General features: G+C 41.8%; 1 protein-coding gene, 1 long non-coding RNA gene and 2 other non-coding genes across 9 annotated transcripts in view; all 4 read left to right on the forward strand.

The window, feature by feature from the left end:
• Positions 1 to 7,376, forward strand: part of PHACTR4 (phosphatase and actin regulator 4) — a 105,483-nt gene extending 98,107 nt beyond the window's left edge. For all 6 annotated transcript variants that reach the window (XM_058553415.1, XM_058553417.1, XM_058553418.1 and 3 more), the window contains 3 exons: positions 1,549 to 1,686; positions 2,312 to 2,388; positions 5,123 to 7,376. In XM_058553415.1, the coding sequence (XP_058409398.1) occupies positions 1,549 to 1,686; positions 2,312 to 2,388; positions 5,123 to 5,138 (231 nt within the window). In that variant the 3' untranslated portion in view covers positions 5,139 to 7,376. The remainder of the gene's footprint in view (positions 1 to 1,548; positions 1,687 to 2,311; positions 2,389 to 5,122) is intronic.
• A 5,712-nt stretch (positions 7,377 to 13,088) lies between these two features.
• LOC131413048 (uncharacterized) lies at positions 13,089 to 15,872 on the forward strand. The gene is made up of 2 exons (XR_009221889.1): positions 13,089 to 13,291; positions 14,352 to 15,872. It is a non-coding gene; the product is annotated as an uncharacterized LOC131413048 (long non-coding RNA).
• Positions 14,039 to 14,242, forward strand: LOC131413265 (small nucleolar RNA SNORA73 family). The gene has a single exon (XR_009221928.1). It is a non-coding gene; the product is annotated as a small nucleolar RNA SNORA73 family (small nucleolar RNA).
• On the forward strand, positions 15,004 to 15,207 carry LOC131413267 (small nucleolar RNA SNORA73 family). The gene has a single exon (XR_009221930.1). It is a non-coding gene; the product is annotated as a small nucleolar RNA SNORA73 family (small nucleolar RNA).
• Positions 15,873 to 16,933: the final 1,061 nt, after the last annotated feature.

Consider the following 16,933-nt stretch of genomic DNA (forward strand, 5'->3'; position numbering starts at 1 on the left):
AGAACTGAACTGACCCTCAATAATATGTGAAAAATATGAAAACCAACTGGGATTTTCTACTTGGTCCCAGATCAATTAGGGTAGACTCTTTTCTGTACCAGACCTGTGTTTGCTTTTTTTTTGTGAGGAAGATCAGCCCTGAGCTAACATCCATGCCAATCCTCCTCTTTTTGCTGAGGAAGGCTGGCCCTGAGCTAACATCCGTGCCCATCTTCCTCCACTTTATGTGGGATGACGCCACAGCATGGCCTGACAAGCGGTGCGTCGGTGCATGCCCGGGATCCAAATGTCGGGCCGCCAGCAGCGGAGTGCACGCACTTAACCACTATACCACGCGGTCAGCCCCCTGTGTTCGCTTTTAAGCTCTAGGTTTAATCCTTTTTCCTTTCCTTCCCACCATAATGGTTTGTACTGTAATTGCCTCTGATTCTGGTCTGAGTTCTCTAGATATTTCTTAAAACTTAAAAGAGTGCCCAGCAGAGTGAAGCATCTAGACATTTTCTTCCTGATTTCTCCTACTTCTCTTCCCCAGGAATAGAGGAATTATCTTTGGTAGATAGAGGGTAGCTAGAGGCCATGGCTGGACATAATACTTTCAGATTCAGCAAGTTAGCCGATCGTGCAACCTTAAATCATAATTTATTACAGAATCTGCTATCTTGGACATTAATTCATATGCCAAGGAAATTCACCCTTAATATTACTCACTAGTAGATATTGCTTTCATATTAAATGCATTCACTTTCTAATGTATTATATGTGAATTTATAGCCCTAACCCTTTTGCTGTCCAAAATGTGGTCCACAGACCAGCAGCATTGGCATCACCTGGGAGCTTGTAAGAGACGCAGAATCTCAGGTCCCACCTCAGACCTGCCTAATCATAATCTACATTTTGGGGGCCTGCCCAGTGCATGTGCTCTGCTTCGGCAGCCCAGGGTTCGCAGGTTTGGATCCTGGGCATGGACCTACACACCACTTGTCAAGCCATGCTGTGACAGGCGTCCCACGTGTAAAGTAGAGGAAGATGGACACGGATGTTACCTCAGGGCTAATCTCACCAAAAAAAAAAAGAAGCAGAGCAAAAAGAACCTACATTTTAACCAGATCCCCAAATGATTTGTATGCATGTTAAAATTTGAGAAACTCTGGACGTGCTGGTTATACTGGTTTATGGCAGTGGTTCTCAAGCTTAGCTGTGCATTAAGGAACTTAAAAAAAACTCCTTTTCCTTTTTTTTGTATCTATATGAGATGATGAATGTTAACTTATTGTGGTAGTCATTTCACAATATATGTAAGTCAAATCATTATGCTCTACATCTTAAACTTATACAGTACTGTCAGTCAATTATATCTCAATAAAACTAGGGGTGGAAATCTTGATACCCAGAATCACAGGAGTTGGACCCAGGGATCAGTAGTGTTTAAAGGTTCCCACATAATTCCAGTGTGCAGCAAAGGTTGAAGCACTGGTTTAGAAGCAATTTGAATGCATGATTGATGCCTAATTCCTGGCATAGTGAACTAAGAGACTCCATTTCTTTCAGCTCAGTCAAAGGCCGACTGTGGCTGAACTACTTGCCAGGAAGATTCTGAGGTTTAACGAATATGTGGAGGTAACAGATGCTCAAGATTATGACCGACGAGCTGACAAACCTTGGACCAAACTGACCCCTGCTGACAAGGTTTCTGTCTGTTGTCTGTCTCTCTTTCTTTTCTTTATTTGAAGGATGCAAGACACTAACTAGAAGGGGTAACCATAAACAAAATTTCTACTTTTGATATAGTATTAAATTTCTAATCAAGATACAAAATGCCGAGACATACAAACCAAAACTTTATGCTAATGACTATACCACTAAAACTGAAAAAAAGAAAATCCATACTACATCACAGAGTACAAAAATATGGAAGGAAATAAAACACGTTTTTAACAGTAATGTTTGGTTGGAGGGAGTTTGGGTGGAATATATTAGTAATTCCCCATATTTCACTTTTAGAACAGGAAAAGCATTTTTACATACTGTGGAAACTATAAAAGCTGCAATATCTCTTTTAAGCTTTTCCAGTGTTTTGATTTAATTGGAGATTTTAGGTTTGTTATGAGATGAATGGTGTCAGGGAAGGGGATGTTCATCGGGCTCAGAGTTTCACCCAGTACGTTGACCTGGTTTCTTTCCTCCCTCTGGCTTGCCAGCCGTGGGTTGCAGTGGCTCATAAGGTTAAGCATAATAGAGACTAGATGGCAGATCTCACTGCTATAGTATAGCAAACAGAAGATGCTGAAACATTTTGGTTTCTACTCCACAGGCTGCCATAAGAAAAGAATTAAATGAATTTAAAAGTTCAGAGATGGAAGTTCATGAAGAGAGCAAACATTTTACACGGTAAGACCCAAAAGACTCAAATACTGTGAGCTAAGTAGAGTTGCACCAAAAAACAAACATACCAGAGTTGTTCAGATAGGAAAGACTCTAATGACATCGTTAAAAGAAAGACACTCAGTGAGTGGTGATTGCAAGAAGACTACATTAAGAGAAAGGGATGAGAACTAAGAGGCAGTTGTAAATGCCTATACTGAGTGTGGCGTTTTACGTATATTATCTTATTTAATCCTCACGATAAACCTGCAAGGTGTGTTAATATCCCCATTTTATTGGTGAAGAAACAGGCTCAGAAGGGTTAAGAAACTTGCTTGACTTCCTGCTAAGTTGCAGAATCAGGATTTGGAGAAAGGAATGAATGACTAAGAGGCCCCTGAGTGCTCTCCTCCCTGCACCTCACTGTCCCTGGTTATGTATGAGGAAGTTGTTGCTGAGTTAGACAAGATCTTGCCCTCTCTGGTTTCAGTTATTGCTAGCACAGTTGATCTTACCAATTTAGTGTATAAACTTCATTTTAATTAGCTGTCTTCATGAAACAAGCCAAGAAGTATTTTGATTTGGAATTCCTGTTGTGATTAAGGACCCACCCAATGCCTAAAGAATCAGCTAGCCACAAATGGAATCAATGGAAGTATCTAGGTGACTCTCAGAACATTTATAAAAAGAGGCTAAATGAAAGAAGATATAATGACAATCACAGTTTTCTATAAAAAGAAGGACCAAGCAAAGTTGGAAAATAAAATATCGTTTAACGTTTTTCCACAATACAGGAAAATGGTTATTTTAATTACAGAATTTTCTTGTTCTGAAAGAAGTAGAAAAGTCAGAATTAGAAAGAAGTAGAGGGCCGGCCCCATGGCTTAGCGGTTAAGTGCCCGCGCTCTGCTGCTGGCGGCCTGGGTTCGGATCCCGGGCACGCACCAAGGCACCGCTTCTCTGGCCATGCTGAGGCCGCGTCCCACTTACAGCAACTAGAAGGATGTGCAGCTATGACATACAACTATCTACTGGGGCTGTGGGGGAAAACAATAAAAATAAATAAAATTAAAAAAGAAAGAAGTAGAAAAGGCAAATTCTTTGAACAGCAATAACTATTCAGGATATTGTAATATGAACTCAAATAATAAACCATACTTGCCAGCAAGGAGATTGTGGTCTAATCTGGAAAAAGAGCTGTGTGCTACTAAACTATAGTACAATCAATATGATGAATGCCTCAGTCATTCTGAGTCCTGAATCTGCCAGCTTTCATATCCCAACTCCATTTCCTAGCTATGTCAATGTCAGCTTTTTTTTTATTGTTATTAGTAATAGTAATAAAGTAGTATAGGGAGCAACAATAAAGGAAAGAGTCATAGGGGCCGGCCTGGTAACATAGTCGTTAAGTTTGTGCGCTCCACTTCAGTGGCCTGGGGTTTGCGGGTTCGGATCCTGGGCACGGACCTACACACTACTCATCAAGCCATGCTGTGGCGGCATCCCACATACAAGATAGAGGAAGAATGGCACAGATGTTAGCTCAGAGCCAGTCTTCCTCACCGAAAAAAAAAAAAGGGGGTCATAGAAAGAAGGTGACATTTAGGCTGGATCTTAAAGTATGTAAAAGAATTTATTTGGACTGGAAGGAAGGAAAGAACATTTGAGCAGAAAGACCAGCTTTAGCAAGGCGATGGGAGGTACGAAAGTGCACGTTGTTCTGGGTAACAGAAAATGTAGTTGGAGCAGAGGACATATGAGGTGGTGTGGTGAAGATGAGACCTGCGAGATGGGTTACAGTCACACTTTGAAGAGCTTTGACATCATGCCAGGATATTGGAACCATTGGAGTTCTTTGTATTTCAGAACAAGCTCTGGTGGAGCTGTGGAAGGTGATATGGAAGGATGAAGAGACTAGCAGCAAGGAAACCAGTCAGGAAATCACTAAAATAGTCATAGTGAACGTACTCGTAGCTCAAACCAGGGAAGTGATAGTGAGAATGCAAAAGAGATTTGAAAGACATTTCAAGCATGGAATCAACAATATTTGGCAATCTGTTGATTCCAGGGATAACTTAAAGGAAGTAGTCAAAATGACTCTTAGATTCCTAACTTGTGATTTTTGAGGTCGGTGAAGTCAGTAAGGAGTTCAGGTGAACAGTTTAGGACATTTATTCAGTAAATATTTATTGAGCACATGCTACATGATAGATACAGTGCTAGGTATTTGGGATATAACAGGGAACAAGATTAAATCTCTGTCCTCAATGAGCTTTTATTGTAAAAGAGGCATGCAGACAATAAACAAACTGGAAAATAAATTAAATATATTGAGTTTGACGAGCCTGTGACACTCTGAGGTGGAGGTGCCTAGAAGACAGTTGGGTATTCAGCCTAGAGTCCAGGGAGAAAGCAAGGTCTAAAGATACAAATTTATAAGAAAAGATAGTGGTTCTTAAGAGGAAAATTGTTTTGTATTTAAAGGGTGGACAGAGGAAAATGAATAAGGAAAGCATATTGAGGAAAAAGCAATTAAAGAAGGAGGAAAACTAGGGAACAGATTGTGTTACAGAAGCAAGAGAAGAGAGTTTCAAGAAGGAAGGAAGACAGTCAGGAGTATCAGGTGCTCAGGTAGAACTAGAGTGGAGGAGAGGCTATTTTTTTTTTAATTAGAGCATAACATTTAATTACTATTAATATAATAATAGCAAAGCCATCTACGATATCTAGTAACTTGGTTCTTCTTGATCATTTGTTTTAGCTACCATCGTCCATGACGCTGAAGTTTGAGAGAGGAACTAAACAACCCCCCAAAACAGGGCTGCTTTGCTGCTTCAGTCTCCAGAGTGACCTGGAGGGAACTTCAGCACTTCCCAGCACAGCCAGAATTGAGTCCTCTGGGATTTAGTTCTGGGGTGAACAGCACTTCTATGAATGTAGCATTTCACTGGAATAGATTCTCATGTGTTGCCTTGGGCAAAACTAAACACTTTGTCAGTGCTTTTGTACTTTTTAATATTGCAGCATACTTGAGGGGGTCTTCCGTCACCAGCCGCCAACGTTCTGGGCCACTTGCAGGTTCCAAGTTTTATTGGCTACACCACACCCTCACCCCAAGATGACTGCCTGTGCTGTGGCACAGTTTGCACCATTCACCTTACCTGCCCTGTTCTGGTTGTGAGACCCACTTGTGTAGGCGCTAAATTCCAGCCATCAAATCCAATTGGTGGTGGGGAAAACCTTCTGGCAAAGTGGCCCCCACTCCAGGGAAGCCTTCATACCACACCGGCATGTCAGTTGAAAGCGTTGCACTATACCTCTTGTAATACAGCAATATAGTCCTCTTCAGGCAGCCCAGCCTGAGAGAAGCTCAGGATCTGACATGTTCTTCCTTTTTGGCACAAGTCATCCTGATTTTTATTTAAAAAAAAAAAAAACCTTGAAGAAATGGTGGAAACTTATGTTTTTCCTGTCTATTAAACAATCTGAGCTGCAACCAGATTAAAAGTTGGGAAAATGAGAAAGCATATATGTTTTATATACATAAAAACAAAACCAAAAAAGGCCTTTATGTTAATGCCAACTTGGCAGAAAACTAACTCATGGCTTAAATTTTATAGGCGGTTGTACTTTGTTGTACCAAATGATACTCAATCATTCTGACCAACAGTTGTATTCTCCCCCATAAAGCAGAGTTGTGGGAGCAGAGTGTGTGCTTTCGGCACCCACACTTCCAGCCAGAATCACGGCAAGGTCTTAGGGATGTGGGGTGCTAGATGGGAAAAGGCCTTTGGAGAAGCAGTTGGGAGGGACAAAATCATGACCCGCTGCTCCCCTCTTCTCCTCAGTGCTGTTTGCCCTGTCCCTCTTCACTCCAAGCACTGATCCTCCTGCTGACCCGCTCTGGCAGCTTCCACCTCACTCAGCCCTCCTTTTCCAAGCTGTCCCCAGTGCCTGAGCATTGGCACGGCCCCGCCCCTTTTTGTATTTGTAATATATATTAATATGATTTTCTAAAACAGAAGATTCAGTTGCTTTCTTTTTTATTGAAAACTATACAGCCTCACTATTTCCCTCTAATTTCTATCCACACTAAGTGGAAGAAAAAGAATAGTTTCTGTTTAACTGATGAATGTGGCTTTTTCCCTTTACTTTGATGTTCAGAAAATTGTGGTGGTTTCATAGATTTTTTTTCTGCTTTATTCTGCACTCCCTGTTGTTCTGTGTGTAATCTTTCAGTAGATTTTTCTCTTTCTCTCTTTTCATGTCCATGTAAGATTTACTGAAGAATCAGAATATCAGATCAAAACAAAAAAGCTGAAGTGACCTTAAAAGGTAGTGTCTTCTCTCTGTATGGGGAATAGGGAGGTATTTGGATTTCTCAGTGACCGTAAATGCTTTATGGCTGGGGAGATGTACTGGGTCCACATCTCCTTGAAGCTCATTAACATTTGGTATGACTGAGGGAAAATATGTGACACTTCTACCATGTTGTTAGAGGTCTGTATATAAGGTGGCCACACATTAACTGCTAACTTGACTTCTTCTAACCTTTTTATCTTGTTGGTTTGGAGATTACTTGGCTTATATCAGCATTCTCAGTGGCTTGAGAGGACATTTTCAAACCCTTCCCTCACTGCCTTGCTTTCCCTTTATGTGCCAAGCTTGAAACAGGATTTGATTTCCTGAGCTACTTGTCTGCTTTCTATGTACCACCAAGGAATCTAGTTCATCTTTCATCTCATTCATGTTCTTTTGAAACAAGATACTTTGGGGGTCAAGTCTTTTCAGGTGTTTTTATATATATATATATATATATAAAGGATTTTCTGTTCTCTTTCCATGTAAGTAACAATTCACAATCATAATGTAAAGAAATAAAAGGCCCCATGTATTGTACTTCAAGATACTTCCCTGATGTACAGAATCTCCTTGTAAAATAAATAATTGCATTGTATATCAGTCTTCCTATCAATATTAATTATTAAAGTATTTTAGAATTTAAAAAAACCAAACTATACTATCCTGGTGTGAAGTGTTTATTTTTTTATGTTCGACCTTATTCCAAAAGATTTAAGCCAGCTTAAAAATGAAACCTATGGGGCCGGCCTCATGGCTTCACGGTTAAGTGCGTGCGCTCCACTACTGGCGGCCGGGGTTCAGATCCCGGTGCGCACAGACACACCACTTGTCCAGCCATGCTGAGGCGGCGTCCCACATACAGCAACTAGCAGGATGTGCAACTACGACATACAACTATCCACTGGGGCTTTGGGGAGAAAAAGGGAAAAAAAAAAAAGAGGAGGACTAGCAATAGATGTTAGCTCAGAGCGGGTCTTCCTCAGCAAAAAGAGGAGGATTGGCATGGATGTTAGCTCAGGGCTGATCTCACGAAAAAAAAATGATACCTAAAATATTACTAGACACCTTAAATAAGCAATAGATGAGCGGGGGCGAAAAATAAAAGTAAGAACCTTAACTGTAGCCGGAGATGAAGGTCCATCATGTTTGTGTCTGTCTGTACACACATATGGAAAAAGAATAGCCTGCAGAGAGGGAAGGCAACTGTGATCCCCATACTCTGCAACAGGTTCTGCACTAGGCCCTTTATGCTATTTATCCCACCCCTAGTCTGAGAGGTACATGGAAATATAATCATTTTACCAGTGAAGAACCTGAGAGGTGAAGTTGCTTCCCCAAGGTCAAAGCAAATTATGTAGTCACTCTTTGCATATATTCAAGGACAAGCAATTGCATCCCAATCAGTTGTCCGTACAAGGATTTACTGTGTGTGGACTACATATAATTAGGCCTCAAGCTGACATCACAATAGGGCAGTTGATACCTCATGTACTCCCTTCTGGCAAGCTCCCAGTTTCCATCCAGGTGGCTTCACCAATGACTCACTTTCTGCTTGTCACTTCAGAGACTCCCCTTGATTACCATACCACCCTTTACCAAGGATTAAAAGAAACCATGAGTCAGAACTGCTCGTGTCATTGGGTTCTACCTGCTCCCGGATTTTCCTTGTACTGGCCTTCCAAAGAGGCCTCAAATTACCCTTTTGACGTTAAGCATTGTCTCCAAAAGGATGTTTTGATGGTGCACATTGCCCAGTGTTCGCTGAAGCAATGAATGAATTTAAGAGACCTTATGGGTTTAGATAACTACCCCAGGAGAGGAAGGACTGTAGTTGGAGAGTGAGGAGTTTGGAAAACCACTCAGAAAGGGCAAGTCCAGTGGATACTGAATGGGAGGGGAGGGGATAGGAAGTGTACCTATTAAAAATGAGAATGGTGGGCCGGCCCTGTGGAGTAGTGGTTGAGTTCCACATGCTCTGCTTTGGTGGCCTGGGTTCAAGGGTTTGAATCCCAGGTGCGGACCTATACCACTCAGCTATGCTGTGGCGGTGACCCATGTACAAAATAGAGGAAGATTGGCAACAGATGTTAGCTCAGGGCTAATCTTCCTTAAGCAAAAAAAAAAAAAAGATGACAGTGTACAACAAGGAAAAGCCAAGCCCTAAAACCAAAACACAATCTAAACCACTGTTTCAATTCCAGCCCTAGGAAGCATGAAGGGAAAAACAGTAACCACCAGCAACCTGGACAACTTGCTCTATCTGCCTCTTCTGTGGATACCATTAATTTCTTCCCCCAAGAATGTTTGCCTCCTTCATGAAGCATAGAAGCCCTCTGAGAGGAACAAACACCCACAATTTCCCTCCATCTGGTACTGAGAAAACACCATTCATTCATTCATTCATTCATTCATTTGTTTAATGTTTATCTCCCTCCTACCCCTCCAAAAAAAATCTTCCCTTTACCCTATTTTCTCTTCATCCTATTGCCCTATCTCCTGCTTTTCCTACACTCCCTTCACATAATCTATTCTAACTTTTAAACAACTTCGATTCTCGTATAGTCCTAGAAGTTGAGCTAAATGAATGACAGGTGGAGGAAAAAGAAGTGATGGAGATGTAAACTGAACAGGCTTCTTGACACGGGTTTATGACCTCTGGTCTGCACATAGTTTTCCATTTCTAAAGCCATGTTCACTCAACTTGTTAAAATCTAAACTAAATCCGAAATAAAATGGCTTTCCTGAGGTTACAAGTGACTTCTCAGTTAACTGCCACATCCAAAGCCTGTTGTCAACTCTTAATGTATTTGACTATTCTGCAGCATTTGATGCTTTGGGCCATGTCCTAGTCCTCAAAACTTCTTCCTTGGCTTCTCAGACACCACTGTCTCCTGGTTCTCCTCTGATCATGCTTTCTCTGTCCTGCTGGCTTCTTCCCTGATCACCATTTAAATGTTGGGTTTTCACATGTTCTCATCACTCTCCCTGTTCTCCCAAGGTGACTTCAGCCACCACTCTTATTCTGACAACTTCTAAATCTTTATCTACAGTTTAGATTTCTTGCTGAATCCAATTGCCCTTTAGACATATATACATCCAAACGTTCCTGAGGTAAACATATGAACCTCCAGTGTGGACCTTACTCTCTACCTCACAGCCTACTTTCTCATTTATCAGAGTTAAAGACCACCATATGTTCAGGCTCCCAAGCCTGAAACTTTGGTATTATCTGCAAGCTCCTCTCTTACGTTGCAAGTCCAGTGGGACACTAAATTCTGTGCAATCTCTACCTCAAAAATATCTCTCGACTCCTATATCTCTTCTCACTTTGTTTACCATCTGAGTTCAAAGTCAATATAATTTAATGGGACTTTATTTTTTTACTTATTTATTTTTTTGTGAGGAAGATTAGCCCTAAGCTAACATCTGTTGCCAATCCTCCTCTTTTTGCTGAGGAAGATTGGCCCTAGGCTCCCACAGCATGGCCTGACAAGCAGTGCCTCGGTGCGCGCCGGGATCCGAACCTGCAAACCCTGGGCAGCTGAAGCGGAATGCATGCACTTAACCGCTATGCCACCGGGCTGGCCCCTAATGGGACTTCATAATCTCCAGTTTCTCCAATCTATCCTCCAATATTGCCACTAGAGTTACCTTTCTAAAATGCTTGTCAAGCCATGCTGCAGTGGCGTCCCATATAAAGTGGAGAAAGATGGACACCGATGTTAGCTCAGGGCCAGTCTTCCTTAGCAAAAAGAGGAGGATTGGCAGATGTTAGCTCAGGGCTGATCTTCCTCACACACACACACACACACGCATAAGTCCAGGCAGTTCTCCCTTTAATGTTTGTCATCGAGCTGACTTCTCACCCTTCCTGGGAGACTATAGGCCTGCTAGTTAATCATCCTGGAATGCTGTCATCATCCACACACCCCCCATTTGCTATTCCTTCAAGTTTTAGCTCAAACTTTAACTCCCCAGGAAAACCTTCTCAGCCTTTATCGGATTGGTTAATTGCTCTCCTCCAGCATTCTCAGAATACTTTATCCATGCCATACAGCACTCATCAAGTATTAGTATAATTTGCTGTCATGTCTATTTCCCCCATTGTGCGCTCTCAAGGAAAGAAAAAGTGTTTCATCTCAGAATCCCCAGTGTCTAGCACAATGCCTAGCAAATAAGTCATATCCACTAAGTACATGTTGAATGAGTGATTGAAAAGTAACTGAATACCGGTAATATTGCCAGAGAAGCAGCAGAATTATTTGTCTTCCCTCCTCTAAACTACTGGTTCTCAAACATTTTGGCTTTGTAACCTCTTTACAATTTAAAATTTTTTTCAGAATCCCAAAGAACTTTTATATCTGTGGGTGATACTACTGATATTTATTGTACTAAAATTATAACAGAAATTTAAAAAATATTTATAATACATTTCAAATAATAACCCATTAGTACATGTTAACATTAATAATATATTTTTATGAAGAATAGCTATTTTCCAAAAATAATTAGAAGAGTGGCATTTTTTACATTTTTTTGCAAATCTCTTTAATATCTGGTTTAATAAAGAAGATAGTTCAATTCTCATATCTGCTTCTGCATTCAGTTACTGTATGCTGTTTTGGTTTAAGTAAATGAAGAAAATCCAGTCTCACACAGATATAAAGTTAGTAAAGATGTCAGCTGTTTTCAAGTAAAATGGTATTCTATGAAAAAATGCAGCTATTTCAGCTCAAACCATTGCATAAGCGCTTTTCCTAGAGACAACCACTGTACTTTTGTATGCAGCAAAAGTGTTTTATGTGTACTTCTCACTTTGTCACACAGAATATTAAAAAGATGGATACTCAAAAGTTGGGAATTAATAAAATTAATGCTTTTTACTTCATCAAGGACATTCTTAGGTGAAACTGACTTTTTTTTAAACTGTAAATTTGTGATGATAAAGAGCACAATGACTGCCAGTGCAGTTTAGGGAGGAGGCCTTGAAATGTACCAAGGCACCAGCAGTTTTACCCACAATTTCATTTTACAACATCATTGCAGAGTCAACACAGTGAAAAAGGCAAAGAAAGTCTAAGTCTAATACATATTATTATTAAATAGTTCTCACCTCATGGAGCCCCAAAGGAGTCTCAGGGACCCCAGGATCTGCTAACTACACTTTGAGAACCACTGCTCTGGGCCTGTTTCACATCTTAAAATCTGGATAATAATTCCAATGTCTTAGGATTGCCGTGATAGTAAGTAACTTTATGTAAAGCACCCAGCACAAAATCTTATAGGAAGAACACCATAAATGTTTCTATTCATTATAGCCCAGCTGTGATGGCTGTATGTCAATTTAACATTTGTTCTCTTAACACCATATTCGAAATTCTATCACATTTGCAACATTTCACATGTAATATGTAGATTCAGGATTCTTTACTTGCTCACTGCTTTATATTAGGTGTGTGTTAAAATATACTTAACATAAAGTTCACCATTTTAACATGTACAGTTCAGTAGTCTTAAGTAGATTCACATTGTTGTGCATAGGACGTTTTTAATTTTAGCCAATTCGTGTAGAAGCACTTCTCTTATTTACTTAGGCATTTATCACGTTTATTTCACATGTGACAAGGTAGATTCAATCCCTTTTGAGACCATGAATTTCTCTAGATGCCTTTTTCTATCCTGCATACTTATTACTCCAGGCTTTTTTTGGCAAGTTTATGTAACCCCATATCCTCCAGATTGGGCGAACTAATTGTAGAGAAGTAAATTTGCTATCTGGTAGGTGCCCATCTGCCCACCTTCTTTTTTTTTTTTTTTTTGTGAGGAAGATCAGCCCTGAGCTAACATCCATGCTAATCCTTCTCTTTTTGCTGGGGAAGACCAGCTCTGAGCTAACATCCATTGCCAATCCTCCCCCTTTTTCCCCCCAAAGCCCCAGTAGATAGTCGTATGTCACAGCTGCACATCCTTCTAGTTGCTGTATGTGGGACGCTGCCCCAGCATGGCCAGAGAAGCGCCGGTATCCCAACGGGCCCCACGCACTTAACCGCTAAGCCACGGGGCTGGCCCATTTTTTTTTTTTTATTTTTTGTGAGGAGATCAGCCCTGTGCTAACATCCACCAATCCTCCTCTTTTTTTGCTGAGGAAGACTGGCCCTGGCCTAACATCCGTGCCCATCTTCCTCCACTTTACATGGGACGCTCCCACAGATCCCAACCAGCCAACTCCGGGCAGGCAGCAGAACGCACCACTTTACCGCTGGCGCCGCCCAGCCACACCCGCCCACCTTCTTAACAAAACTCAGTTTCTGTAATTTACATTCCCCAGCAAAGTCCACCCGAATACTCTAGTGTCGCGAGAGACCTCTGAGCCAGGTAGGGGTGGGGCTTAACCTGAAGTAGATTCCCAGCACCCTTAGCGTATTTCTGATTCCCTAACTGCGCATGGCGCGGCGCAGGCGCAATAGTCATTCCTTGACTTCCGCGCGTTTCAGAAGGTATAAATAGAGATGTCTTGGCACAACCAAGTCTTTTCGGAGAGGACTGTCGCTATGCTGTGGTGGTCTTGGTGAGTGAGTGTAACCCCGCGGTTCGTCAGCTCTAGATACACTACCCCGGGCCAGCCAGCCAGCCTTTGTACTACGTAGAGGGATTCGCTTCAGCGGCGAATTAGTTAGTTAGCAGGGTAACTAACTCTCGTGCAGTGGAGCTGGGCCTGATGTCGGCGGCCGAGGCCGAGCGAGCCGCGGGTCTGGGCCGTGACCGACGGGCGCTAGCGCGGGAACTCCCAGGCCTGCAGGACTGCCATCCAGCGTGCCGACAGCGAAATGCGCAGCCCCCTTCTCATTGTTGCCTGTTGCGCCGTTTATTATCCTGCCTCGCAGGAGGCGCGTTGGTCTCCTCAGTGGAGGTGCACGCAGGAGATATTCTTGACGCCCATGCGAGTTTCAGAGTTCTGATTTCGAGATGGATGGCTCTTGATTCTGCTGTCACTTGGTTTATGATTTGGGGCAGTTTCTCCACTCCAGATGATCGGTTGAAAGATACATGAGCTGTAATTGGTGTCTCAACGGCTCGGCATTTACTGTTTTTTTTGGCAGCGTGCTAATCGCTTGTTGGGGTTTCTAGATGTCTGGGGTACCTGACTGAAAGTTAGTTCAGATTACTGATACGTGACTGCTGATCGGTCTTGAACTCGAGTTTCGTTGACACTTTGGGAGTTTGGGATCCGTCCCGACATGGGTATCTCTGGGAAGTCGCTATCAGCTGGGTGAAATTAATTTAGCACAATAGTCTAAGGTAAATACTACAGTAACCAACGTGGATATCCCGGGAGGTCACTCTCCCCGGGCTCTGTCCTGGTGGCGTAGGGGAGCATAGGGCTCTGCCCCATGATGTACAGTCCTTTTCCACAACGTTGGAGATTAAGCCGGGCCTTGAGTCTGCGCCTGCATATTCCTACAGCTTCTCAGAGTCCTGTGGACAATGACTGAGGAGATAAACCATGCAGGAAACAGATCTCTAGAGCACCGTATCTGGATCTAGGTAGATACTGGAGTGAAAAAAAATTTGCTTTGATCAGTGTTATGGTACTACCGGATTAAGCTCTTACCTACCTTGTTTTGCAGTGTGTGCTGGAGATTCCAAATAACTTGATTTGGGGTAAGTAAATCTATAAATTGCTTTTGGCTTATCAGTGTTTGCCTGTCAATATTTTGCATAAAACATTTACTCACTCTGAGCTCCCTTCCCTTTCATGAAGATGCTGCTGTTTAATACATCCAGATAGAAACTTTGCTAAAATTTTGTGGGCATATTGACAGTTTCTTAGATGTATACTCAGTGTTCTTGGAAGATGGCTTTTTATTCAGTTCAGTAAAACTGCTAAGGTATTTATCTCTAATTATCGTGTGATAGAGATTTCTATTTTGCAAATGAAAAAATTGTGACAGTTTGGGTGGCATAACCAAAGTCAGTTAGCAAAGCTTGCACAAAAGCCATACGCTGTGTATACCTCAATCTGTGTAAGGGAGGTAAGGGTTCAGCATTGTGTACAATTCTTTTCACCATATTGGAGATGAAGCTGTGCATATGTGTATGCATACTCCTACAACAATGCATAACAGGGATGCAGTAGGTAAACCATGAAATAGTTAATAGCAGTGACTGGTTTGGACTTTTAACAGGCTTTCCTCAAATCTACATGTATAGTATGGGATGAGGAGAAATGAAATCTCTTAAATGTTTTGAGGGTTATAATGCTGTTTAATCAGAGGCATTCCAACGTGGATATCCCGGGAGGTCACTCTCCCCGGGCTCTGTCCAGGTGGCGTAGGGGAGCATAGGGCGCTGCCCCATGATGTACAGTCCTTTTCCACAACGTTGGAGATGAAGCCGGGCCTTGAGTCTGCGCCTGCATATTCCTACAGCTTCTCAGAGTCCTACGGACAATGACTGAGGAGACAAACCATGCAGGAAACATCTAGTATATTAAAGTTTAGATTTTAAGTAAAATGGTAAATATGAGTCTAATCCCCTTTTTCTTTTTCATTTTCATTCAGGAGAGAAGAACCTCATCAAACTTTTTGGCAGTTGATGCTTAATGCTTTTAGATCCTTTATTTGGCAGAGAGAGTTGGTAAAGTGATTAATATACTATTTTTGGAAGACAAGCATGGACAATATGAAAATCTTTTAAGTTTGGGAGCATTTGGCTCCTTTAAAAACTGCCCCTTTAGAGTAAATCAGAGGAGAACAGGAGGTTAAAAAGGCAAATTCTAATGTGTAGCCCCAGAACCAAACCTTAAGAACTGGTAGAGTACTAGTATGTTCCATTGGCCAGGTGCCCATTGGAATTTATAAGGACTTCGAGAAGACACTGAGTATGGGCAGGTCTGTTAAGACAGTGTGGTCTTTTGACCTAGGAGCCCCAGAGACCCTAAGACCCATTCAGAGTGCCTGAGTTGAAATCTTGTTGTAATGATAAAGATATTACTTGACCTTTTTTTACCTTTCTCAAGAAAAGTGGATTTTATAACTATATAACTGAACAGAAAGCAGAAGCCCATGGGAAAGATGTCTTTTATTATTTAAGAAATCCATGTCAGTTTCTAATGTATTTATGAATTATAATAAAGATGATTATGCATATTTGTGTGTTCCTTTTTTATGTGGAAGTGTGATGGCTGTCAGCCAAAGAGCATTCTGTGGATGGAAAAGCTACTGAAAAATTAATGCCTGATTGGCTCTTAACTAAAGGCCCTGAGCTCTTGTCTGTCTTGTGTATCCTCTCGCTCTCTTGTGTTTAACTTAATGGTACTTGTTTACTGTTGGAAAATGCATCTTGGTTCCCAACGCATTGTTACTTAGGGCCCAGGTAATATGGCTCCCTGGGTAAATCTCATTTTCATTATAGTCAACAGCTGGTTAAATTCAAAGGTGGGAAACGCTTAAGGCATTTTTCTCCTAATGGATGTAGGTGTGGTCTCAGATTATACCTTAGGCCACTAGACACAGGTGTTGAATGATAGATCTGGGTTCCTAATTAGACTAGTGTTGGTCTTAAATTTACCCACTATGTAGTACAGGCAGAATGACATTAGCAACTACAAGATTGGTACAAATGTTAAAATCACAGCTGTTAATGCTGTTTAAGCCTCTACTATCTGTAAGTGGTACACTTGAGCCTGAAAATTTGTCAGCCTGCCTGAGATATGAGTCACAATGGAACCCTTGCCAAACCCATGTACAAGCTGCCAGCATTAGAGGGAAATCAAGGCCCCAAAGGATGGAGACAAGCGGGGAACCCCCTAAAAGGTAGAGTCTAGATCCTGAGACGGGCTGTGAGTGAACCTAAGGAGGGGGAGGTGGACCTGCCCTGAAGCCGGTAGGGTCGGGTTTAAGGGAAGTGGGTATTTTGGGGGTTGGGTGGATTATGGCCCAAACTCACGTGGAGTGTCCAAGTGGACAGTCTTTTAACAGTGTTGAGGGCAAGAGGACAGGTGTGAGAATGGGAGCTAGTGAATATTCAGCACTTGGTTATGGAGAAGAACCTGGAAGAGCTTGTTGGATTCTCAAACAGGAGTAAAGAGACATCTAAGGTCATCTGCCTGAACAAGTAGCACTTGTAATTATCTGTTCTAAGCGTTTCATGTATGTACTTTAAAACTAGGGTGGGTATTAATCTAATATGTTTCAGATGGGAAAACCCA

This window comes from Diceros bicornis, chromosome 13, assembly GCF_020826845.1.
Source record: "Diceros bicornis minor isolate mBicDic1 chromosome 13, mDicBic1.mat.cur, whole genome shotgun sequence".
In the NCBI taxonomy this organism is placed as follows: Eukaryota; Metazoa; Chordata; class Mammalia; order Perissodactyla; family Rhinocerotidae; genus Diceros; species Diceros bicornis.